Source organism: Aulostomus chinensis, chromosome 19 (assembly GCF_037954235.1).
Source record: "Aulostomus chinensis isolate RoL2024-O1b breed Wild chromosome 19, RoL_Achi_v1.0, whole genome shotgun sequence".
Taxonomy (NCBI): domain Eukaryota; kingdom Metazoa; phylum Chordata; class Actinopteri; order Syngnathiformes; family Aulostomidae; genus Aulostomus; species Aulostomus chinensis.
In genome coordinates, this window is record NC_141338.1 from 16,324,523 (window position 1) to 16,348,702 (window position 24,180).

The following is a 24,180-nucleotide window of genomic DNA, read 5'->3' on the forward strand; positions in this document are numbered from 1 at the left end:
CCATCTGTAAAGTTTACCTTCATGACTAAAGAAACATGTCAGGCTGGCATGAAATTCTTCCAAACGTTTGACCAGGGCGGCCCAGGGTGGATTAGGCCGGTCTACATATGAAGGCGTATTAACCTGAACTGGTTCAAAGTCACGTTTTCTCTGAGGAAATGTACTTCTCTTCTTTACTGAAGCTGTATTTTTCAGAATTCATAACCATGATAACCCCTTCTTTCTGAATTTGGGAGAGCGAGTGAGTTGGAACCGAGAGCGCCAGACGTGGCAGTTCTGACGTAGCAGGAGCAGCTCCGCCGGATAACACAGTCACACACACACACACACACACACACACACACACACACACACAAACAAACACACATATGCAGAGATTTCTTGTATTTATAGTTCAGATAAAATAAATGACATTTAAAAAAAAACCAGACAAAAACAGTTAACACTTGCAACATGGCACGAGGAACATGTTCTCACAGAGTGGCAGAGGGACTTTTCCCCCTCATAAAGCAGTTACGCACATTTATAAAGGTTCTCATAACATGGCAATAAACACCCTTCATTCAAAGTAACATTTCAATATTTTCCCCATTCATTTATGAACTATTTCACTGGCTGTTTACTTACGTCTGTCCATAAAACTGAAAATATAACTTACAACATGGTGATTGACATAATTTCCAAAATATTAAATACACGTACACCAAAAAAAAAAAAAAAAGCATCGGAAGGGACGTCATATAAAGCCTCAGAGTAGTTACAACATTTACAATCAAAGATTAAAAAATGAGAGGGAATATCACTTGAAAAACATATTTGACACAATTCCCCACAAAGAAATAGGATAAAGTATGAATTAAAAAGCTACACGCGTCCATGTTTTTCACCACATTAAGGCCACTCTCAAGAAGACAACAGACTGGAAACCATCATTTATTCTAAACTCATCAAATTTCCTTTTTTTTTTTTTTTTGTTGCTAGAAAATATTGTAATACTCCTTCACGCCGCTTCAAATTTAGGAACAAATATGCAAGCGCCACGTTTATCAGCTGTTCACGAATTGTTCGGACGAGAGCACTGTGCGAGTTCTAAAAAATATCATTTTTAAGCACAGACAAAAATAAATAAATATAAAAAGTAAATAAAATGGTTTTAGTATTGGCCACATGTGACAGGAAGTGTTTTTGGAGCTTTAGGTAAATACTGTCCAAACCTTCAACGTAGTGTCAACACCCACTCATTTTTTTTAAAATGACATCACTACTGTGTGAGGGCAAAGGTCATTCAGTTGTGTGATGGAAAGGCACACATTTAACTCGCTCATATGAAATTATTACTCAAGTACCTGTTTTGCTTCTCTTAGATTTCAGAAACCACAGAACCTCCACACTGTATTTTCACATTCTCTGGAGCCGTCACAGTGGCGCTACGGAGGAGGGAGTCCCAACAACACTTCATAAGGCATCAAACACATGGCCACAGTTTCAGGACTTATGAGGGGTGGGGGGTTATTGCACAACACTGGTGGGGGGTTGGCCTTCTGCAGGTGGCTGGTGTCCTCGGTTCCACTCCAGTAGAAGATGAAGAGAGGAGGAACAAAGCTGCATAATGAGACAGCTGGCGGGAGGAGTGTTGAGTGAGTAGGAGGCAGCGGGCTCGGTAAATAACGAGTGTTTGAGGAACACGGGAAGTGGGTGTTTGCTCCATTTAACCAGAGGGGGGAGGTGACTCAGCGAGTTCGGCCACAAACAGTCACCAGCAGCTAAGACACGTCCAAGGTCTAAGAAAGAGTTGGGAAGACGATTCCCTGCTTCGTTAGGAGTCGGTCCACCTGCCCGTCTCTCCTCATCTGCCCTCCTCCGCTGATCTGGTCTCTGACTTCAGCCGCACAAATTCTTTTGCCACGTCGTCGTTTGAACGCTGCGAGAGGATCCGCATGGTGGTCAGGCCCGTGTCGTCCATGTGGATGCACTGACCCAGCGGGCACCAACAGGCGCAGTTGCCTCTCTCTACGATGTCTCTTAACTGAATCACAGCCACGCCCACCACCCGGTCGGCGCGGCCAAAGCAGTAGTCCTTGATACAGACTTGCAGCTCGTAGCACTCGAAACCGTCCTGGTTGCCAAGGACGCTGTGGAGAGATATATTCTAGTTATTCCACTCAGAACCAGACAAGTAGACAGGTTGCTGCAAACTGGGAGCTTATTAAATAAGTTTTATTCTACTAAATCAACAAAACAAAAAAAACTTTAGTTAATGTTTAACAGTGTTTGTTTCAATTCTGTGACTATGATGCTAATGTTGACACCCATGTATTTACACATAAGACGCAGCTAATGATAAATAGTTATGAACACATGGACTTTATTACCTGTTAAACAGTGTTCAATAAAAATGCTGCACTAGAAAATGTCACATTCATAAAACCCAATGCTATGCTAGCACGTTAGCACGCTCACAAGTGGAAGGTCTCGTTGAACTTGGGGGACCAGCTGTTGTTCTTGGATTTGGTCTGGAATTTGCGTTTCTTGTCGCTGAGGTGAGGTCCGATCATGCTGATCTCCACGAAGGGCCGGAACATGCCAGACGTCTGCCATTTCAAATCGCTGGCTCCCACGACTGCAACACGCACAAGAGCCGCAGGTAAACACGTAGTAAACAATCAGACAGGGCGCATTCTTGGAGCGATGATGTCGAACCTGACCTTTGACGGTAACTTTGCGCTCGCCGCTCTTGGGGTGAGTGTACAGCTCGATCTGGATGGACACCTCACCGATGGGCTTGTCCACAGCTGCGCCTAGAATATAATTCACGGCCAGATATCAGTGAGCGTTCATGCAGGACAGACTTGGAATGATTATGCAGAGCAGGATGGGGGGTGGGGGTGGGGTGGGGTGATCGACCCAGCTTAGTGGAACAGAGAGACAAAATGATGCAAGTACAGAGGGAGGGTGAGTGGGGGTCTGGGGATGACTTCAATGAAACCTACCCCTGCTGGGCTGTATTTTTTCATTGGGGGTTAACCTAATACCTTTCCCATTGTGCACTGGCACAGAGGCAGCACGGGAGATAAAGAGAAGACAGCGACAGCACGTCAACAACTTCAGCATCCGCAACATTAAACACAGGAGCTGCAGTTGGCGCCCTCTGATGGTTGAACAGGGGCTCGCAGTGGTGGTCTGTGTTACCTTGTGCATGCTGGGTAGTGACAAAGGTCTTGATGAGTGTGTCGGTGGTCTGAGTGTAGAGGGACAGGGCGTGGCGTAGTGAGGACAGCTCGGCGCTCTTCTCCAGGAAAGCCTTCTTCAGACCGTTTCCTCCTGCGTGGAAATATTGCTGAAGGGGAAACAAACACGGAGGACACGATGCAATGATTCCTCCAACAATGGCACATCATTTGCTGATGTTTCTAATATATGATTTACATCAGCTTACCTGATATGAGACAACATAACCCAATAACTTTATACCACCAACTCACAAAAAGCAACAAAGATTAGATTTCATACATTAATCATGAGGCCCGAACGCGCTGATGATGCATAATTCATTTTTGTTTTTTATAACTGTGTATCTTTATGTATATTTTTTTAAAACAATACAGAAATTACACAAAAGAGAATGCATGTTTAATTATGTAAATGAGAGACTCAATGACGAAGGTGGCTATTAGACTTGTGAATATTTTTTCAAATGACCCCAACATTTTGAATGTACTTCACGTGATCCAGTTCAGAACCTCGGCACACATCCTTCTGATCTGCTGATATCAGCACTCTAATGTGCTCACTACCCCCTAACCAGCTGCCTGATTAATGGGTGAGCAGCTGATGAAGCTATCATCTGAAGCTTGTGGAATCAAACCTGCGGTATAAACTGACCTTGATCGTGTCCAGCGCCACATCCATAACAGCACACTGCCTGGGAGACAAGCTTTTCGCCTCCCCTGCCATGTGATCCTGCGTAAGAGGTGGAGAATCAGTCTGTGTGTGTGTGTGTGTGTGTGTGTGTGTGTGTGTGTGTGTGTGTGTGTACAGACGTGAGGTGATACCTTGAGTTTAGAGAGCTGCCCCAGTTCTTTTGCAGCTGACAGGATTTGTGCTCCCTGGGAAGAAACGGAACTTAATTTGACTGTCGGTCTGTTTAATTTCTGCAGAATCAACTTGCCAGCAAACATCAGGCTTACGAAGGTGTCGTTGCCCTGAGGCAGGACGATGGTTTTCTCCATGCTGCTCATTACGATCCTCCACAGCTCCTTGAGCACACGCTTCAGTACGGTCTTCTCACACACAGTGGCAAACAGTGTCAACCTGTCAAATTATGAACACACACACACACACACACACACACACACACACACACACACACACACACACACACACACACCACTTAAGAGAGCTTCAACACAGCTGAGAACATGATGGAACGGGACCAGAGATCAGGTAGTTGGTTTTGTGTGGAAAAGAGCAGCAGCTTGACTCACTTTCCATCCAGGAAGTCCATGAGTGGCCGCAGCATGTTATCAGAGTCGGCCTCTACTTGGTTCTTGTTGTTGGCGTTGAGCGGCCCTTTGATCTGGTACAGCAGGGACGCCATCTGTCGCATGCAGTCATTGATGCGACTCTGGAAACTGAAAACACACCACCAAATACATCAATAAATAAACCAGCACCAACGCACGTGTGCCTTCTGTGTTTACTGTATGTGATTTTATTGTGTGAGTGCTGTTAGTCTACCCGTTTCCAAATGTACTGCTGAGCTCATCCAGCACATTGTTCAGCTTCACCTGCAGGTCGTTCAGTAGGTCGCTGGCCTCCGTGTCCATCTGACAGACAGGAAGACAGACGCCAGTGTGGGTTGCAGTACGACAGTGTAACGTAGCTGAGCAGGCCGGTGTGAGTCTCAGAAGGTGTCAGTTTCACACATTATCATCATTTACAACTAGAAAAGGCTTTTCTTGCAGAAAACACAAAGTGAATATTGTGAGATTAAAGAAATCACTGAGGCACTGCTGAAAATGGCTGAAAAATAGCTGAAATGACAAAAAAAGGAAGCTCAAACTGAAACGAATCCAACATAAAGAAGGTCGAACTGGTTTTGAAAAGTGGAACTTTTGATAAATGTAGTAGAAAAAAGCTGAAAAGGCCAATAATTGTAAAACTAGATTTTTTTTCTTTTTCTTTTTTACAATTCATTCGTTCATTTCCATTGTTTAAAAAAAAAACTGAACATTTCTGAAGTGGAACTGAGAAAACTTCTCGCGTGAAACAGAAAAATAAAACGCCGGAAATGCACCGTGAATACTTTGAGCTGTCAGAATTTGCTGCAGCAAGGCTGAAAATGGCTGAAATATGGAAAAATAAATGAATAGATAGACGAACGCCGAAGAATGATGGCCTTTTAAGAAAAAGTAAAACTTAAAAAAGTACAAATAAAGAAGAAAAAATTCGAAATGTATAACTTCTCCATGCACTCTTGATTGTGAGAGAAAGAAACTGCTTTAACTGTAACATTTCCCACCACTGCGTACTTTGGTTATCAGTATAATTGAAGGCTTGTGAAATTATTATGAAATATATAATCAAATTATGGAAATAAAAGACATCTAATAGCAATTTATGAACTCAATGTCACATCTTTAGTCACTGGCAAAAAGGTAAAAATGCTATTTGAGTTTCTTACAGCTTCAAGAAAAATCACAGAAACTACAAATGACAGCAAGATTTTCAGATGTGAGAAACATCGACAAAATCATTGAAGGATGATTTAAAAAATAAAAATCACACCAGCCAGTTTGTCTTGCTTCATAACACAGGATAGAAAAAAAATAAGCGAAAGGGACAAAAAAACAACAAAAAAAAGGCCTCTGCCAGGTGCCACTGCAGCGTTCTAGGTTGTAGTTGTGGATACCGAAGCATACGGTCGCAGACGTCAGCTCCCAAAATCAGTATCATACACTGGAGGGTGTTTCAGGCGCGAGTGCTGCCAGTGTGGCTCGCCCGGTATCACCTGAGTAAACGCTGCAGGGAGGAAGCGGGCTAAGCAGTATGGCTAGAACTCCGGTGCGGCTCATTAATTCAATGACCCGACGGCCGTCTGATTTACGACCTGTCGAGGGTTACGCCGCACCCTTAGTGAGGAGACACGGAAACGGTTCTGCTAAGCGGCTCCAGGGGAACTTGAGGAGGTGATGTTCTGTTTGCGATGTGCTGTTTTGTTTTGGTATTCATGCTTGCGTGGAACACGAATGCGTCTGCACACCTACAAATGCACCTTCAGCCTCAGTCAGCCAGATTCACTGATCTTCGTTATGTTAGGTGAACAAAAACGACAAAAGATTTGTGTGATTACAGACGTTGTGGCAGCTGATACGCACAAGCATGTCACCTACCTTTTTTACTGGTGTATCCGTCTTTATGTGGTGGCAAAATACAATATTTTTTTTAGAGAAATAAAAAATATAAATCGTCAAAACATAATTCTGATCTCAACAAAGACACTGACAAGGAATCAAGATCAAGGAAAATCAGGCAAAAGAAAAAGATGTCTCCACTGTCAGATTTTTCTGGAAGACACTGAAAAACTGGAATGTCAGAGAAAAAATGTTGTATTTGCAAATTTGTTGCATGGATACCCACCTTCTCCTCATTGGTCTATCGCAAACGGAAGAGAATTAAAAACAGAAAGAAGAATTAAGTGAAGGCAAAAACAGAAAATAACCATTTAAGGGGAACTCATTTAAGGGGAAGTGAGTGAGCAGATTTGAGGAGAGACCGAGGGAAGACGCTAAAGAGAGAAGGCCAGTGGTTTAAGGCAGAAATCACCACGGATGGTCATGGGTCGACGGTCACTGCTGGGAAAGAAGAACGGAGGAACCGTTCACACGTTCTACAGCAACAAACCTCAGCCTCTATTTCCTCCCCTACTTCCTCTTCCTCCTCACTCTCGTCAAACTAGCGGTGGCAGTGAAAAGACAACACAAAACAACTTTTAAATCTCATCGCTGCCAAAACCATTACAGAAGATGCTCTGTGCCCTTAAAAAAAACGAGTTGGTTAAATAATGCTGATGATGGTGGTGATGATGAAGTATGTTTTAGATAAACTGCTGATTTTCACTCCGACAACTGTTGCAGTGTTAATGAAGGGGGTATATGCAGTCATGTGGTGCGAGACATGCCTGCATATACAGGGAACTTGCCTGCCAGGCTAGCATTCTACTGTTGCACTAGAAAGAAAGAGGGGAAACACAACTGACTTCATTACAAGAAACAACAACAAAACAAAACCAACAAAATAAAATATGATCATCTAACAAATTAATTCCTCATTAGGGATGCAGGGGGATACATGACTAAAACAACAACATTTGTTTTTGCCTGCACTGTAACTGCAATGTTTCTTGTGTTCTTTCTGCGGGTCGTTTTTCTTGATCTTTGGTAGTGTTTTGTGCCGGGGTGACATCCTGTAAACACGGTCATCACCGAGTACCGTCCTGTTCACTGATGGCACGACTGGTCAACAGCAGCAGTTGATGGATACTCAAACACAGCTGATTAAAACAAACTCAGCGTACGGTGCTGACACCACCACCTGTCCCGATGCATATTAGAACACACACGCCTGCTGTTACCATCGTGAATGCGTGACTTCTCATTGTTTACTTTCATTCAACAACGGAGCAAAACCATTAAATGAGCCAGAACCAGTACCCCCCCCCCCCCCAAACACACACACACCACCAGAGTTTGTGACTTTTTTATACATAGAGTTGAATTTAAAGAGGGTTGTGAGACTCCTGATCTATGGACCGTCTGACAGTTTTCTACTGCATGATGGCAATGCTAAACTAGCTTCTAGCACGATACCAAACACTGGTTGGTCACAGTCTACTGGGTCTATACTGCTACCATCAACAGTACCCACCGGAGGCTCTGCTTCCTCATCCTCTCTCTGGTCCTGCTGTCAACACCAGATGAAGGGGAACGCAGTCAATACAGCTCACAGCTAAATTCAACAGCCAAACCTCTGCCAGTTTCTGCCTCGCTCAGTCCGTGAAGGAAACCTACCTCTGCTCCTGTATCCTCCTCTTCCTCCTCCAGCAGCTCATCTTGCTTTAATTGAAGAGTGAACACACTGGTTGAAACTTGAGCTCCACCAACACAACCAATACAGGAGTCGATCTACAGCAACTACAGCTGAGAAAATTAAGCAGGGATTCAAAGCCAACGCCGTTGTTTGTCTCTACGGGACACTGAGGGTCAAATCTATACCTGACCTACAGACGCTTACATCGCCACACCACACATGGGGCGTAAACGGTAGTTTACAGGGAAGAAACTGCAATTAACCTTCCACTACGCCCCTGCAATGACCTGAACAAGCAACTTCCATACATACCAGTGCTTCCTGTGTGGCAACCTGACACATGGAAGACAGAACTGTTCATCAGCCCTGAAATACTCATTCACCCCTCAAGATGTTTAGTCGTCCGTTCAAGTTTTGTTTTTTCATGGAAAGAATCACTCAAGAAATAACCTGTCCACTAGAATTCCATATCAAATGAGTCGTCGTCATGGCAATAGGGTATAATCAGGCTTACCTGTTTGGCACCCATGGACTCGAACATCTTCTCCAGCTGGATTCTTAATTGCTGAACATTATTCATTAGCACACAGGGCTGCGAACAAGGAACGCAACACTAAATATGACAGTTGAATAGTGAACTAAAAGAAAACTGTCCAAATGAAACAAGAGACTGTTTACCAAAGAAGTGTGAGATCAGCTGTCGAAAGTTTGACTGGAGGTCTATAATCGCACAGCCAAGAGCAGGAACTGGGGTGTTGCTAACTAAAGTACAGCACTGATTTCAAAGCTACAAAGCTGATAAGTAAACAGCTCATTATCTTGTGCTCGTGTCCGTTCATTTACTTGGAGTTTTGACTGATTTCTGCTCTTCAACCTACCTCTGGTGTTTCCTCTCTTATGGTAGCGTTCCCTCAGTTCCAGCTTTATTGAGTACTTTTACTCCTGCATCGCCTTACATACTTCAATAACAAGTTCGTTTAACATCAGAAGAAAGCGAGCTTTGCTATCTGGAAATTACGAGCTCATTAACCCGTGATTAGGAGTTAAAGGCATTAAAAATCGGAATTTTCTTTGTTTTTAAAATAATTGCATATTGCTGTACATAGAGTACATGAACAACATCAAATTACATTAAGATGACATGCTATTAAGCCACTTACAATCTTTTCCTTGTCAATATAAGAAGGAAAACTCTTAGTGAGAATGGCACTGTACTTCAGAAGAACTTTGGCGATTGTCTGCAAAGATGAAGGAGAGGAAAAAAAAGAGCACGTGAAATTTGTGTGGGTCATAAAAGGATAAAATGCGTTACATTTCATATCAGTTGAATTCTATCTGCTTTATTTTGAGTGGAACAGTTCCCAGAGGGGAGCATTACGCTTAATTATACTGCACTATTGGGAAGACAGTCAGAAAACACAGAATCCCCGTGTATTCTTCCTCATGATGAGAACAAATCCTCAAACACAAAACAGTGCCAGCCAGGCTTTAGAAGACATTCATCCTGTCACCGTCCAACTGGGGTGAACCGGGCTGAACTGGGATCAACTGGCTTACCTTGGAGAAGCGGCGGCTATACTGAGCCATGACATTAGGGTCAGGACATTCCAGTTTCTTGATGATTTCAAAACTCTGGTTGAGCTGGGTAAAGATGTCCACCACGGAGCAGGAGAACAGAGCGTGTTCAGAGGTTTGCTGGAACTGAGGTGGCAGAGAATTAAATGGTTAAAAATACAGGAAAAGCATAAACAACACTGGCTGAGGTGAAAACAATTACAAAGGGTCAAGATAGGGTTTTTTCTTACTCCATCTTTTTTGTCTCTCTCTAGAGCTCCATGCATAAACTCCATGGACACGTCTTCATTTTCATCCAACCACTGCTGCACAAATTGTAGGAACCATCTTCAAAACAAAATAAAAAAAACCCAAATGTTATGTTCTTCACCATGACCTGGCTGGAGGATCCACTCATTGGTTCCAACTGTTTCCTTACGACGGGTAATCAGGAACAACATCCTTAAAGTTCGGTAGCTCTTTGACGTATTCATTGTAGAGCCACTTGACCTTGAAGTGCAGGTTCATGTAGTCGGTGCTTTTACACAGTCTGTGTTTCTCATGTTCTGCAGGAACAAAAAGACACAAAGAGTCTGTGTGAGAGACAAGTTCTGAAGCTAGACACTGGGATGATGACTGCAGGATACTGCAGGAAGCGTGTGTTACTACCATCATGTAAGTTCTAGAGAACTGGAAGACAGAGCCAAGCAGCACAGTGTTACCATTCAGGCCAGGACAATGTCGGAGTGTTTCTGGGGGCAGAGCCTCAGTGATTGCAGTAGAAAATACACAACCTTTTTATTACAGTTAAAATACATCATATATCATGGAGATATAATTTTCCATTTGGTCTCATCCGGCTTCTCTGCCTCAACTCCGTGGGATCTGCTGAGTTTCCTGTTGGCTGGAGAACACGACACAACAAGACTGAAGAAGCTACGAGTGAGGACACAGAGCCCAGTACCGAGGTGGTTTACAGAGCTTCCTCGTGGCCTGCTAGATTTGCTTGGCGTTGCTGTATGGCTAATGCTAGCGGTCCTGCTAGCATTAGCCATTACACACCTCAGGGTGCCACAAACCAAACCTGGTGATATAACCACCTCAGATGCAGGTGTATGGAAAGCTCATTAAGCTTTTAAGAGCCATCGTGGTTAGCCCCACTGCTGGACGTAACACTCGTAGCTTAGCATCCACAGCTATGTGGAGGCAGCCAGGAGTGAATATCACCTTCCAAGAGCAATGCTTTCAGAGAATATTGATTAAAAACTGCTTAAATTAGTATGAGTAAATAACTTTCATATTGCCGTAATTTGCAGCTGTTTTATAAAACCAATATATTCCTCCAGGCAGCAATATTTAGTGATTATATCACAGTTATAGGGTCTGTCAGCCACACAGTTTTCGCTGTGCAATAATCACCATATACAACAGCTGGTCATGATATACTGCTTAAATCTGTACGACTAGGACAACAAGTATTTGTGTGATTGTCTTACCTTCCATAGCATATTTCATATCTTGAGCAAACAGCGTCCACATGACCTCCGCTGATACTTTCCCAACACTTAACTCTTGAGGGAACCTGACAGAAATATGACCAAACGTGACAAACGTTGTTATAACAATGTAGTACTCAGATACAAACAATCCTGCATTAAATTCTCATGAATTTGAAGCCCAAGTGTTAACAGATACACTGAGTACCACACAAAACACATTGTACTGCCAAATAGTGTAAAAATAATCTGCCAATAGATGCATGAAAACATTTATTTAAATGGTTAATATGTTCCATCCCCCAGTGTCTTGTTTCTTGCTACCCACTGGTTGAGCACGGGTGTGTACGAGTTCCTGTCCTCTTCGATGATTGACACAATGAGCATGATGAGTTTCGGCCAAAAGTCCAAGTTCTTGATGCTGGGACCCTGCTCCTCTAAAGGGAGTTCCTCCTTGTTCTGGATCATAAAGTAAACAGACGGCTCATATTCAAGATGAAACACAATCAGGATCATAGATGATGGTTTTAGTAGCTTTTGTAGGCATTTGGTCTCTCCAGCTGGGAGGAAAACTGGTTCAAGATCATAATCTATCTCTATTAGGCTGGTCTGAATAAAAAGTGCTACTTCAGTTCTACTGATAGAACCTGATGATCAACCTGACTCACCGTGTCCACAGGTTGATACTGTCTGCTGTACAGCTCATGGCAGTTGTTGAAGATGTAGTCGTATGTGGAGTTGAGACAGGCCTTGACGCAGTCCCTGACCACCTGGCTGGCTCTGGGTGGAGATTGTAACTCTTGGACCTGAACACCAAATTAGTAGAAAACCTTTTAAAAAAAAAAAAAAAAAAAAAAAAAACCTCCCATATTGGAACAGACATATTGCTAATCTGCTAACAGCAAGTTGGAAAAAGGAACTGTGTGCAGTAAATGTTCCATTTAGAGATTAACTGGCAACAGCAAGATCCCACTGAGAGGTCATATGCGACGCCCTGTTGGCTACCTTCATCCTGAAGAAGGTGATGCTGGTGAGAAGATCCACAGTTGATTTTAAATCCTGCAGGCGATCCTTGTTGCTGGCAGGGAAGTGGTTCTATAGAGGGCAAACATGTAGCTCCATGATAATGGCAGAAATACAGAGTTTTCCAATCCGCTCTAACAATTTAAAGGTGGTTGGCAACAAATGGGCTTCAATGGGTATTGGTTTAACTTATCCTAAAAGTTTTTTAATAACCCCCAAAAAATCCCCTTAAAAATTAAACAGGGCAATCGCAGAGATACATTTAAATTAGTGTTATAGATTCGAAAAAAAAAAAATTAAAAATATTTCAAATATGGTTCTTACCCTATAGGTGGAGAGGTCAATACGCAAGGAGTTGTGCAACTGGTCTAAGAGCTTGACAAAACGCTCTTTCTGTGGTGAAGAGAAGGGACAACAATTATAGACTGGATACAAGACTTAGAACAGGAGACTGCAGGAGGACAGAAAGACAAGGGTTGTGTGTGCAGGAATAATTGCAAGACAGAAAACACCAACAAGACAAATGTATCTATGAAGTCTATGTCAGAAAGTGGAAGTACAAACCCCAAAATTTGAGGCGGCAAAGCGGTCGGAGGCGGACACATTGGTAGAGGCGGTTGTGTGGGCGTAGAAGGCATTGATGTTGGCCAGCAGGGTGCTCATCACTGCAGGGACCCCGGGACACATGTACTTTGAAGACAGACAGGCGAAGTGTCTGGAAATAGAAGCATAGGGGAAGCTTGATAAAGACCTGGACTAAAACCCTCCTTTTCCTACATTCAAACACACTCAGAAGGCTTTTGTGCCTTCATTTGGTTACTCTCAAGGTTCTTGTTTTCACCTAATGAGCCCCATTAAAAACAGGAACGGCCCATCGGCATCTATTTTTGGTGAATGATGGGCCAAACACACATTGGTAAGAAGAAGGAAGGAGACAAATGCATCTACAGCACAATGATGAAAAGACTTTCTTGTATTTAGAGGCCAACATGGAGCAACAATGGCACTGACTGCTAAAAGCTGAGAGGGAGTGCAGGAGGTGAGGTTGGCCCAAGAGGTGGCAAACACATGGGTGGGATGGGAAAGAGAACTGTGGTTGTAAGATACTTGGACTGGATATTTTACCTTTTTGTACTTGAATATTTTTTAATAATAATTAAAGCTAAATTCTGCTATTCAATGTGAATAACCGTGTTGCCATAAAATGTCAAGCAAATTTTAGGTGAATTTTTGAAATCGTACAAGAGGGAATGTGAATTATAGCCACTTCTATCTAAGTGGTTTGAAGCGAATAAACCAGGCTAGTATGTATTTCCATCAGAGGATGACAGCAAAGGAAACCTTCCACATGTCAGTAACAGGCAGTATAGTGAAAGAAAAGATGGCAACACGATATGTCTGTCCAGTTTTTCAGCAATTCGTCAGTAAATTAAAACCTGAGGGAGATCTTGAGGAATTCCGGCGGCTATAATTGTTCTTTGGTGCCAGTTGTACATGTTGCCTGTTTCAAAAATTAAAAAAAACAAACACTTAAAGTGGATATAGAAACATTTTTTTTGGGGGGGGGGGGGGGATTCAACGTCGTTTTTGTTCATTAGGCTGTTTTTATTAAAGCCAAAATGTGCAAAACAATAAAATTCACATCAAAATTCCGTTATGGAAACTACTGACAATGAAGTTCTCGCTCACATTTTCTGTGTTCAAATGTTGGTTCACTGGACCCCATTAAAAACGCAACAAAAAAGAAACTTGTCCCCTGACTGTGACTGTGACTGGGATAGGCAGCCCCCCGACTCACGTCATTGCCTGGTAGATTGACTCTATCCCATAGCGCATAGCAAATTCGTCCACTATGTCCTGAGGAACGTCATCAAAGTAGACTTTCCACGCGTCGTCTCCTCGAGCCTCTGGGATTTTGACCACACCGTGTCCGTGCACATCGGTTGAGTGGTGGAACAGGTTCTGTAAATGAATGAAACGTGAAGGAAAAAGAACCTTAAACACGGAAGAGATGCAAAGCGATAAAAGGATCAGTGGCGCGCTAAAGGATATTGAGAACCCTCAGGATGTTTGGGCAGGTTTGATTGTCAAGCAGGATTACATGAAAACTATAAGGCTGGTTTCCACCAAACATGGTGGGGTGGTAGTACAGGATGTGGAAGGGCTCATTAGGGGTAGGTCAGTCACAGCGCCACATGGTGGTAACAGGTAACGAGATGATCTTTTAGGCTTTGATGCTGTCGTCCTTGTTGGTCAACCAAATCAGGAGCTGCTCAAGAACTCCACAAGCTGAATGGGCTTCAGCGGACAAACGTGCTCTCTGAGTGCTTCTACATTATCAGTTTCATAAGCTCAGTTTATCTGCCTTCAAAAGTCTAATAATCAAGTTTTATTTTTTTATTGAAGTAACTCATTTGAAACCTGCCAAACCAACTTCTTTCGTTAAATACACAGCAAAATTCCCTGAGTGTACGGATGTGTGTGTGGCTGCATATCGTGTTTTACTTGCACAGCAGAAACGCCACTGAACTTTACATAGACGTAACAAATGCCTCCCTCATCCTTCGCATTTCAGTCACTGACGTGTCAGCTGCCACCAGCCTATTTATCTGTTCAAACTGTGTTGTTGGGTTACCTCATGCAAACAAGTGTACTGCACATGGTACGGAGCTACTTTCTCCTCCCCCTTGATCTCCACATTGATTTGGAGGCGAATGGCACCTGACACTGCTGACTTGTCTGTCCTTTTCTCTGTAATCAAACACAACAACATTCATGAGCATACAAAGCCATACAAACACTACACACTCTTGATTCATAACTCCACATCCTTATCTGTGACATGTAGGCAAATTAAACGAAGGTCTGTTAACACAACGCTAATCACAGGCTATTAGCCTGGCACTTCCATTGTAGAGGGTTCTGTATTTCCAGTTTGATGGTGGTGTAGAGCCGGCAGAGCTAATAGAAGCCCTCCTGCAGATGACGAGGGGCCACTGGGCTGTGGGCTGTATGGATCTGTGGCTTATCAGTGAAGACACTTGAGCCGGAGTGCTTGGTGGTTCATCCCACTATTTACCCTGACAGGCACATCATTACAGCTAATTTGTACATGTCGGCGGAGCGGTCGATTTCTGACTAGAATGCTGCTACTAGATAATCACACATAAGGGGGAGAAAGGGAAGGAAGAAGGAGAGAGGAGGGGAAACATGGAGCAAAAGACAGCGATAGAGAAAGAGAAAAAAAAAACGGTTGAAATTTTGTGTGTGCTTGAGTGTATCACAGGATTGATCATTACTTCCTCTGATGAGCTGCCTCCTAAACAACAGAATATTTTGGTGAAGCGACTCTCAGGAGGATATGCACTTCATATCCCAGTTTAAAAAAACAAAACAAAAAACAGCAGATTTATAGGCGTAATGCTCGCATTCAAAGATTTATTACTGGACTCTTGCATGCAACATGTCAGTGGGTATTAGTTCATCCCAGATGATTTGATGTTTTTAAAGGGGTTCAGATTAACGCAATCAGACACATAACGGCCTCCTCTTGTGATGCTGATCGCCAACAGTGAGAGTTTGTGGGTTAATTTAAATTTCTGTTGAATTAAATAACATAAATTATTAAAAAATGTACATGTCTCTTTTTTGTATCTTTTTTACTTTTCCCCTTTTATATTGCTGATTTTTTTTTTTTTAATCTATTACAGTTTTCATTTAAGTTTCAAGCTGGACCATCCACCTTTGCTGCTGTAACACTGTAAATTTCCAAGTCTTAGGATGATTAAAACCGTCCTCTTATTTCCACGGCGTGGTTTGACCGTAGCAAAATGTTAGCTTCTAAATGTTGCATTTACACTGAAAACAAAACAAAAAAATCTGAAAAGTGGTGTTCATTTGTGAAGCTCGGGCTGAGGTTGGCCTCCAAAAATACCTCATCCCTGCAGCACTTTATTCAATTCAGAGATAAGATTCCCAACACAAGCTTGATGGATGGTGAGACGCAAATGACAAAAATCAGGAATGCATTTATCCTGAGATGAAAACTGTTAGCCATTGTCATGTAGACTTCTGCAGAGCTGCTACTCCCAGGAAACATCACAAGGGACTGATCAAGCAGCTTCTCATAAGTGACGGAATTCAGTCCTTGATGTCCTCACTCCCTGGGGGACTCCACTGCAGATTACTAGTTTTCTAGAAACGAGGATAACTGTCAGGAAGCACAATGGAACGCCTTTAAAATTTCATAGCATAAGCTGAAAGGCGGTATTGATATGCAGGCCACTATGGACCTTCGGGACGATCTTTCTCAGTTGGAATAAAAAGTTGCTACAGGCAATGGAGACGTGGGTAATGAGGTTCAAACAAACCACTAGCTGGAGACAGCACAGTACACTCGGCACCAGACAGAAGTGGATCAATCAGAGGAAGGTCTTTCTATCTTAAGAAAAAGTTACTTAAAATCTAGATTATTTTGCAGATGAGACTCTCAAAATGGGTGCAACATTTTTGAGAAATGATGACATAAGTCGAAGTAGAATATGTCAATCCACAAATAAAACCATCAAATAAGTTTAGATATATTTTCAAAATCATTAGAAATATGAATATGGAAAAATAAATATGTGGCTAAATGTGAAGTGAGTCTGAAAGACTGTGAATGAATCAGGGCTTTGGCAGCTAAAACCACAACAAACAGGCCGTATTTGATGTCATGTAATTCCTAAATGAGAAAAAAACAGCATACTGACCCAGGTTGTACCAGACGTCCATTTCTCCACTCAGCGTTCGGACTTCAATTATACTCTGACCCAAGAAATCATCAGACTCCCTCTTCAGACGCTGCTTGACCCTTGATTTGATGTCATCATCCTCGTCCCACACGCGTACTTTGATGCGGTCTGAGGAATTGTGGCATTCACTGCCAAAATCACGGGGAAAAAAAACAACTGTGTCCAATCGTGCAAAGTCGAAATGCAATTTGAGAGCGTTTCTTGTCTCCTGACCACTCATACTGCTTTTATTGAGCCACGCTCAATCACACAAATGTTTCAGGCAATCTAAAGAGAATGATGCACACATTCATCAAAACACCATGTACTGGTAACTCACAAGTGATATTTCTCCTCCCAGACTGGATTAAGGTTGCCATAAATCGTCTTGGTTCTCTTCTTTGTCTTGCCCACCTGTACAGTAACGTACGGATCACTGGATCCTGTCTTGTCTTTCGCCTGAAGTCCTTGTGCACAAACAACTAAAAGGATGATGGAGAAATAAAGACACAAGGAAAAACCATTAGCATTACTCATTTGTACTTGGTGAAGACTGGCCTCGTCTGTATGACCCTTTATAAACACATATTGTCTTATTTATAGAATGTTTAAGTATGTCAAATTGTGGCATGTGAAACTGTATGCCGTGACATCTTTAAGAGACTTCCCTTGTAGAAGAAAGCTTGTGCCTTACGTAAGTGGGTTGAAAAAAAGAAAGAAAAAACAAACACCTGGCACTTCTTCTGCCACTAGATGGCAGCGCCTGCTGCCACTCAAACTGGAAGCACTTTGTCGTACTTAGCTTAGCTTTGGACAAAGCGTCTACCAAATAAAATTGTAGAATTGCAGAATGACCCAATTACAGAATATGTAGTATTACACAGTTCCCTCTAGACATGGGTTGGTTCATTGTGCTGAATATCAATGATAAAATCAGTTATACTCTTAAGTCCTGTGACCACAGTGCAATGGGACGTTCCTGGTTAAAGTAATGATGGATAAATGAACTTTTTTGCTGATCTGTGTCAGTGGGATACCTGTGATGGTGATCTTAGCGGACCACTTCGAAGTGCCATCCAGTACACTCTGTTTGATGGTCTTCATCTGCTGAGCATGTATGGTTTTACTGATCGCAAACACTTCTCTGATGAGCTCAAAAATTTCTGGTTTGTTTCTTTCCCTGATCTTCATCCTGTCCTTCATCGCCATGATGATATTCTGGGTCCGGTCCTCTGCTCCATGTTTAGAGCTCTTCTCTGCAGCACCTGGACATTCAACAGGAATAATTACAGATTGGATGTCATTTTAAAACAATGTGTCTTTAAGGAACAGGCTACATTTTTGGAAAATACATTTAATGTTGATTGTCCCTCAAGTAAAAACAGACGACACCCTTCTCTTTTATACATGGCCACTGAGAAGTTAGCATAGCTCTTTTTGAGAAAACAGTTGTTTTGACAGTAAAATGCTAAAAAACAACTATAGTCACCCATCTTTTGGGTTCGTGCTAATGGTAAAATGTTTGTACTCACGCTGTAGGCAATCAGCATTCAGCAGTTCTTGGCACTTCTCATGACACTTGACCCCACACTCGGAGCAGCGCATGCCTTGGCGGGCGATTCCCCACAGCAATCCCTCACACTCATAACAGTATGTGGGCGTTGTGGCAGTCCAAACCTCAAAGTTGTGTGGTGTGGTGCAGGATATGGGATAGATGAGTGCTTGCAGGGTCTTCTTGTACACATGGTTTTTCTATAATAATTCCATTTAGATGAAGAGGGTTGGAGAAAGAGACAGAAGGAAAAGGTTGTGACGGTCACCGACAAGGCTGGAGTCATTCAATCCTGAAGTTAAAGAGCTCTTCTCACCAGCTCCTCGTCTTTGATTGAAGACCTTGCGGCCATAGCAGACGTGATCCCTGCTTTCCTGGCTTGGACGAGGGACTGAACGGGTGACAAAAAATTGAGGTAGGTTACAGCATAATAAAGGCATGAACAACCCATAACTCAGCATATTCCCAAAATGTTATTAAAATCAAGGTTGCTATGGTTAGTTACCAGAATGGTTACAAGGCTTGTCAGTTGGGTTATTTTTTGCCCCAATGATGATCAGAAAAACCATGTGAGTATTATTAGTTTTAAGCAACTATTAGAGGAGATTACTAAAAATATAAATATTCAATCGGATATATAAAACAGCAGGGCGATGAGAGCGAGTAATTGGTAATTTTAAGTAGGTGATGGGAGATACAAACCAAAGTGTGAGGAAGGATTTGTTGATTATATGTTTTAATAATAAAAAAAAACTATCAAGCAGAAAGAAAAACTGATGAAGGGGATGCATGCAAGTGTTTTGATTTATATCAAACAAAAGATCTGCCACTAAAGAGAACAACATGCTGTAGACAGGTTTGGTTTTTTTTTTGAGGCAACTATAGTTTTGTTTGTCCAACGTGATATTCTACTGGGTTCTATTAACTTACCATAGCCTGACCAAGGAGAGTGAATGCATTCAAGAGAGTTGTGGAGAATAGTTTCGGGTTTAAGAGAGGAGGGAGAGAGAAATTAGCAAACTGAGTTCATTTTTTTCTCCATTTGTTGATAACAAGCTCGTCCTATATTCAAATTTAACGGTAAAAGAATGACTTCTGTGGTGGTCACAAGTAGAAAGACACACATGTACAGAGAAAGAACAAAACAAAACAAGATGACATCGATCTATCATGTCCAGCAAAGGATGCTACTACTGACCACATCGCTGACCAAGGGGATTGGTTTCTTTTTACGCAAGTCTGGCATGCTGTCGATTCCATAAAGACCCGATCCACCACTGTGTACAGACAAAAACAGGATATTAGTAAATCAAGTAGTTTTTCCTTACTGTAATCAAAAGGGCTTTCAAGATTGCCCCACTATTATTCATATACACATTTCGTTACACATATTGAATAAAAAAAAAACAACCTAACAGTTATAAAAAGAAAAGGACATATTGTTTTGCCAAACAAATGCAAACTATATGACTTACCCGGGTTTGACCCACGCTTGTCTAGCAATGGGTTCATCATGGCGAACCTAAAAGATTCCAAATGCGAGAATTCAGGATGAAACCTTATGAAGGCTGACGACATATGAGAAGACATAAGTTAGTTTTGGTTGAGTTTCACCTCTCTGATTTTACAGAACAGAAAAAGTAAGAAAATGTGGCCATTCCTTTCAAACACAGACTCAAGCAAATGTCGATCTTCAAAATGAACAAAATGTCATGTGAAATGGAGGGGTGAACCAACATTATACAGCTACAAAACAGAGGAAACCGTTGCATCTCACAAGAACAACAATCTTATTCTTTATGTTTTTTTATGTATTTTCTGCTCACCAACAGTTTTGGGAAACAATCTCCATGTACAATATTTAAAAAAGCAAGGCTAGCAGCAAGCACGTTTCCGAGCAACATTAGCACAAGAAATGACTAAATTGAGGAAGCACATTTTCTCAACACAAGTTGACAATTCACCACTAATTTATCCAAAAAACAAAAAAAGAACAAAAAAAAACAACAACAAAAAGCTGTTTTGGTGATGGAAGTGATGAGGCCTTATCCAATAGTTTATATATTTACCAATACAAAAAAACAGTAATATTAGCATTAGCACAATAAATGCAAACCAATGTATTATGATTAAGTGTGTGCACAAATGTGACCATTTTAATTAAAAAAAATGTAGTTCATTGTTTCTACGAAGACAAGACACATAAAATATTAAAACAGACAGAAGAAACAAACAAACAAACCAATGAATTAAATATGAATCTAATGATATATGAATAACCTGATAATCATCTCTCCAAATCTCTGTAAAAAAAAGAAAAAGAGGAATTAAATTCAATCATGTTGTGGTTGAGCATACCAAGGAGGCACAACTGGGAAACCAGGAATTTCTTCTAAAATCAGCAATATATCACAATGCTATAAACATTGTACATTACATTCTTATTGCTGTTTTAACTGACCTCTCCAGTGATGTCAGAGAAAATATCCTTTTGATAATTACCAGGGGTGAACTCTTCTTGAGACTGAGATCCGTGAGACCCTTGAGAGCTGTGAGACCCCTGGGACCCTGGAGCAGACTTGGATTGTGTATGACGTGTCAACCTCTTTTCCCTCAGAATGCGCTGGAAATTAGCTATCCGCTCTTTGTGACTGGTATCAATTTGCTTTCTTAAGCCATCGTCTTCTAGAATGTGGTTTTCACTAATTGGACTTAAGCGTATCTCGTCTGCACTGAGCACCGAATTCTGTGGACTCTCATCCTGGGTTGCTGGACAATAATGTGACATATTGTCAAAGGTGGATGTTTCCAAATCAGTTGAAAATTCTGCTTTGCACCTTGAAAAGTCTACTGAATGACACTCAGTAGGAGCAGGGGGGCAGAGGCTTGTGTCCTGGGGGGATGCTTGAAAGGAGCATGACAAGTTCTCATGTGCCTCTGTGTCATCCATGTAGACCAAAGCCTCCACTGGAGAGCCTAATTGGGTGTGATCCTCCATTAGACTAACTTCTTGCTCTGTATAATCTGTACCGCCCCTCTCCTCATTGGCTTGCCCATGTGATGAAGATGTCTCAAAAGAATTATCATCCTCCACACCTTCAGAGTTGGATCCTTCTAACTTTTTTAAAGCCCCTTTTAAAGCCGACCTGAAACTGAGCACAGCCTTGCTGAAATTTGTTATATCAAAATCTACACTGGGTGTCTTGGCTGTACTCTCAGAGTCTATTTCAGAAGATTCCGGTGACCAAGATTCTCTCGGCTCATCCCTGCATATGCTGTGATCTGTCCACTCCCTGTCCAAACTCTCAGCAGAACTTAGATCAAGAGTGTCACCAGATGATGGACAGTCATCACATACTGAATGCTGCGTCTCCAAGTAGCCATCATCAAAGTCCGTCAACAGCACAGTTGAGCAACTGACGCTCCTCGAGGGCCTGCTGTCCTGGTTTACACAGGCATCCATGATGTGGTAACCAGAACTTCTGGAGTAAGGGCAGTTTACAGCACAGTCACAATCCAAATTTCCTCCATCATTTTTTAGTCTGTTGAGCCTTCGGTCTACCAAACTGGGAGATGTTGAAGGAGAGCTGCTATGATGTCCAAACAGCAATGAAAGATGTTCGGAACTGTTGTGTGAAGACTGACCCGGTGTGCTGCTTTGTGTCTCCTCTGTGGTACACCTGTCCCAAACGCCAATAAAACTGTCAAGCTCCTCTCTGCTGTTAGCACAAGAAGAGATATCCTCCTCACTCCAACCTCCTTCTCCACTTGTACTGTTCTGTCGATAAGCCAAAGACCACTTGTCATACTTCATGTCACCAGAAAGAAAGCCTGCTTCTAGACAGTTTGAGCTGTTACATGATGAGAAGGAACTGCTACTTTGACAGTCATGGCCTCTACGAAGCTGCACATAGCAAATGTCAGGCTTTGTACAGCCGAGCATCTGCAGGTTTGAATTCTGTAATAAGTTCTCTTCTTTTCTTTGCTGGTCTGATTGGAGAATGATTCCATCAACAGTCCATGGTTTAGGTGACCCGTGAGATAGTACGCTTCCAGAATCTTCCCTGTGGCCTTCCTGAGACAACACTGCAGAGATGTCGCTCTTATGAGGGGATGTGATGGCGTTCTGTCTACCTAGGCTTCGTCTCCTAATGCAGGGAGTTTTAGTACCTGGACTGGGTTGGGGTGCAGCTGAAGCCCCAGAGTACAGTTCACCAATTTCACTTAGCACTGCATCAACACAACAAGACACTTCATCCACTGAGCCTCGCACAGATGTCAAATACTGCCTTAGGTCGGAAATTTCCTCCTGGATCTTGTTTATGCCTTTCAGCTCTTTCAGTATATGTTCCACTATGTTACTAGAGCCTTGTTCTGCATCCTCGTCCCCCTTTTCCTCTTCATTATTGGTTATTTGAATGACGCTGGGTACAGTATCCTCCACAATGGCAGCCTGGCAATCAGAACTACAATTTTCTCTCAACTGGTCGAGGTCACCTTTACTGCAAGTTGTGTCCAGTGACGGCAGGTCATGAGGGGAGTCTATCTTTGGGTCAAGCAGGAAGTTCTCCATTTTTCTATGCAAACTCTGCCCTACTTTTGGACTCTGTGCTCTCTTCTTCGATAAGCTCTGCCTCTTCGGTGAGAGGGAGTGTAGCTCTGTGGTGTGGGGCTCATCCTGTCCACTGAGGTCTGCTCTGGGAAACATTTCTGAGAATTATATTCCTTGATTAGGTATTTCCGCACACGGAAGAAATACCACCTCAGGGAGTTCTCTTTAGGATGTTGCTGGCATAAGCGACCATCTTAAACTTCAAATGTAGCACCTGCATCATAATTGACAAGACAATGCTGTTAAATACAAAACACTGATCGGCTGTCATTCTGTCAGAAACTGTCAAAACTTTTTTTTTCACCATATTCCAAAAATGTCAAAAGTTATAGTGTTTACTTATTGGACTTCTATTATCAACAGAGTAAGCAAGCTCAAATGAAGGTGAAGCCCCTCAGGCACTAACAGACCCTGAAGCAAACTCCTGCAGGATATAAAATTAGTCAAGAATATATATTTTCTTCAACTTCATTTCCCCATGCAATACAGGAATTATCTTAGCCTATCCTGGTGACTGATAAGCCGGACTGCACCAGAGAGTAACGCAGGACGTAAATGTGACGATGTAACTGTGTACCATACTGCAGTTATATTGGGATACTTAACATTTACATTCATTTGTGTTTCCTTGTACATTGAAGACGTCTCCCAGCTCCAATAAACCTGATTCAAGTGAATAGGGAGACCACTCTAGGCCACCGTAAGCAACGACATCACCCAGCACAGTATGGACATATATTAGGCAGTGTTTCTTTACACTGTGCCGATCTCCTCGATATCAGAGTGGCAACTCAGAGAATGAACACCGTGCAGCTGCTTGGATCTCTATAATTAGAATGCTTTGAGGAGACAGCACAACAATTAGATGGCAGGTTACATCTCTCCTTTAAGGTCATGTCATTCTTCAGCAGCCATACACTGCTCAGTCCCAACCCTAATGTCCCTATATTTACCACAGGGATTACTAAAGAGTCTTCAAATCCAGCAGAAATCAATCTAATGGCATTATGTAAGATCTTAAAATTTTATTAAAATGCAATGCTGCATGTTGCTCACTTGATAGGAATGAGGCTTTTATGGTGT

At 42.2% G+C, this 24,180-nt stretch overlaps 2 protein-coding genes across 2 annotated transcripts in view; both read right to left on the minus strand.

Annotated features, from left to right (window-relative positions):
• Positions 1-376: 376 nt before the first annotated feature.
• LOC147244225 (protein unc-13 homolog B-like) overlaps positions 377-24,180 on the minus strand; it is a 65,034-nt gene continuing 41,230 nt past the window's right edge. Inside the window, exons 12-47 of the mRNA XM_086186917.1 lie at positions 19,961-20,007; positions 19,684-19,762; positions 18,802-18,876; positions 18,466-18,685; positions 17,971-18,198; positions 17,274-17,415; positions 16,913-17,082; positions 14,797-14,912; positions 13,960-14,123; positions 12,726-12,876; positions 12,486-12,554; positions 12,144-12,233; positions 11,807-11,944; positions 11,467-11,597; positions 11,139-11,224; positions 10,082-10,208; positions 9,894-9,990; positions 9,646-9,789; positions 9,249-9,326; positions 8,603-8,680; positions 8,401-8,421; positions 8,070-8,114; positions 7,927-7,962; positions 6,904-6,954; positions 6,640-6,654; positions 6,393-6,413; positions 4,738-4,826; positions 4,485-4,631; positions 4,188-4,311; positions 4,053-4,106; positions 3,883-3,960; positions 3,190-3,337; positions 2,991-3,047; positions 2,706-2,798; positions 2,461-2,620; positions 377-2,132 (exon numbers count right to left, since the gene is read on the minus strand). Of these exons, the coding sequence (XP_086043043.1) occupies positions 1,847-2,132; positions 2,461-2,620; positions 2,706-2,798; positions 2,991-3,047; positions 3,190-3,337; positions 3,883-3,960; positions 4,053-4,106; positions 4,188-4,311; positions 4,485-4,631; positions 4,738-4,826; positions 6,393-6,413; positions 6,640-6,654; positions 6,904-6,954; positions 7,927-7,962; positions 8,070-8,114; positions 8,401-8,421; positions 8,603-8,680; positions 9,249-9,326; positions 9,646-9,789; positions 9,894-9,990; positions 10,082-10,208; positions 11,139-11,224; positions 11,467-11,597; positions 11,807-11,944; positions 12,144-12,233; positions 12,486-12,554; positions 12,726-12,876; positions 13,960-14,123; positions 14,797-14,912; positions 16,913-17,082; positions 17,274-17,415; positions 17,971-18,198; positions 18,466-18,685; positions 18,802-18,876; positions 19,684-19,762; positions 19,961-20,007 (3,855 nt within the window). The 3' untranslated portion in view covers positions 377-1,846. The remainder of the gene's footprint in view (positions 2,133-2,460; positions 2,621-2,705; positions 2,799-2,990; positions 3,048-3,189; positions 3,338-3,882; positions 3,961-4,052; positions 4,107-4,187; positions 4,312-4,484; positions 4,632-4,737; positions 4,827-6,392; positions 6,414-6,639; positions 6,655-6,903; positions 6,955-7,926; positions 7,963-8,069; positions 8,115-8,400; positions 8,422-8,602; positions 8,681-9,248; positions 9,327-9,645; positions 9,790-9,893; positions 9,991-10,081; positions 10,209-11,138; positions 11,225-11,466; positions 11,598-11,806; positions 11,945-12,143; positions 12,234-12,485; positions 12,555-12,725; positions 12,877-13,959; positions 14,124-14,796; positions 14,913-16,912; positions 17,083-17,273; positions 17,416-17,970; positions 18,199-18,465; positions 18,686-18,801; positions 18,877-19,683; positions 19,763-19,960; positions 20,008-24,180) is intronic.
• On the minus strand, positions 20,938-23,509 carry LOC147244226 (uncharacterized). Its single transcript, XM_086188217.1, has one exon. The coding sequence runs from the start codon at positions 23,191-23,193 to the stop codon at positions 20,938-20,940; it is 2,256 nt and encodes a 751-aa protein (XP_086044343.1). The 5' UTR covers positions 23,194-23,509.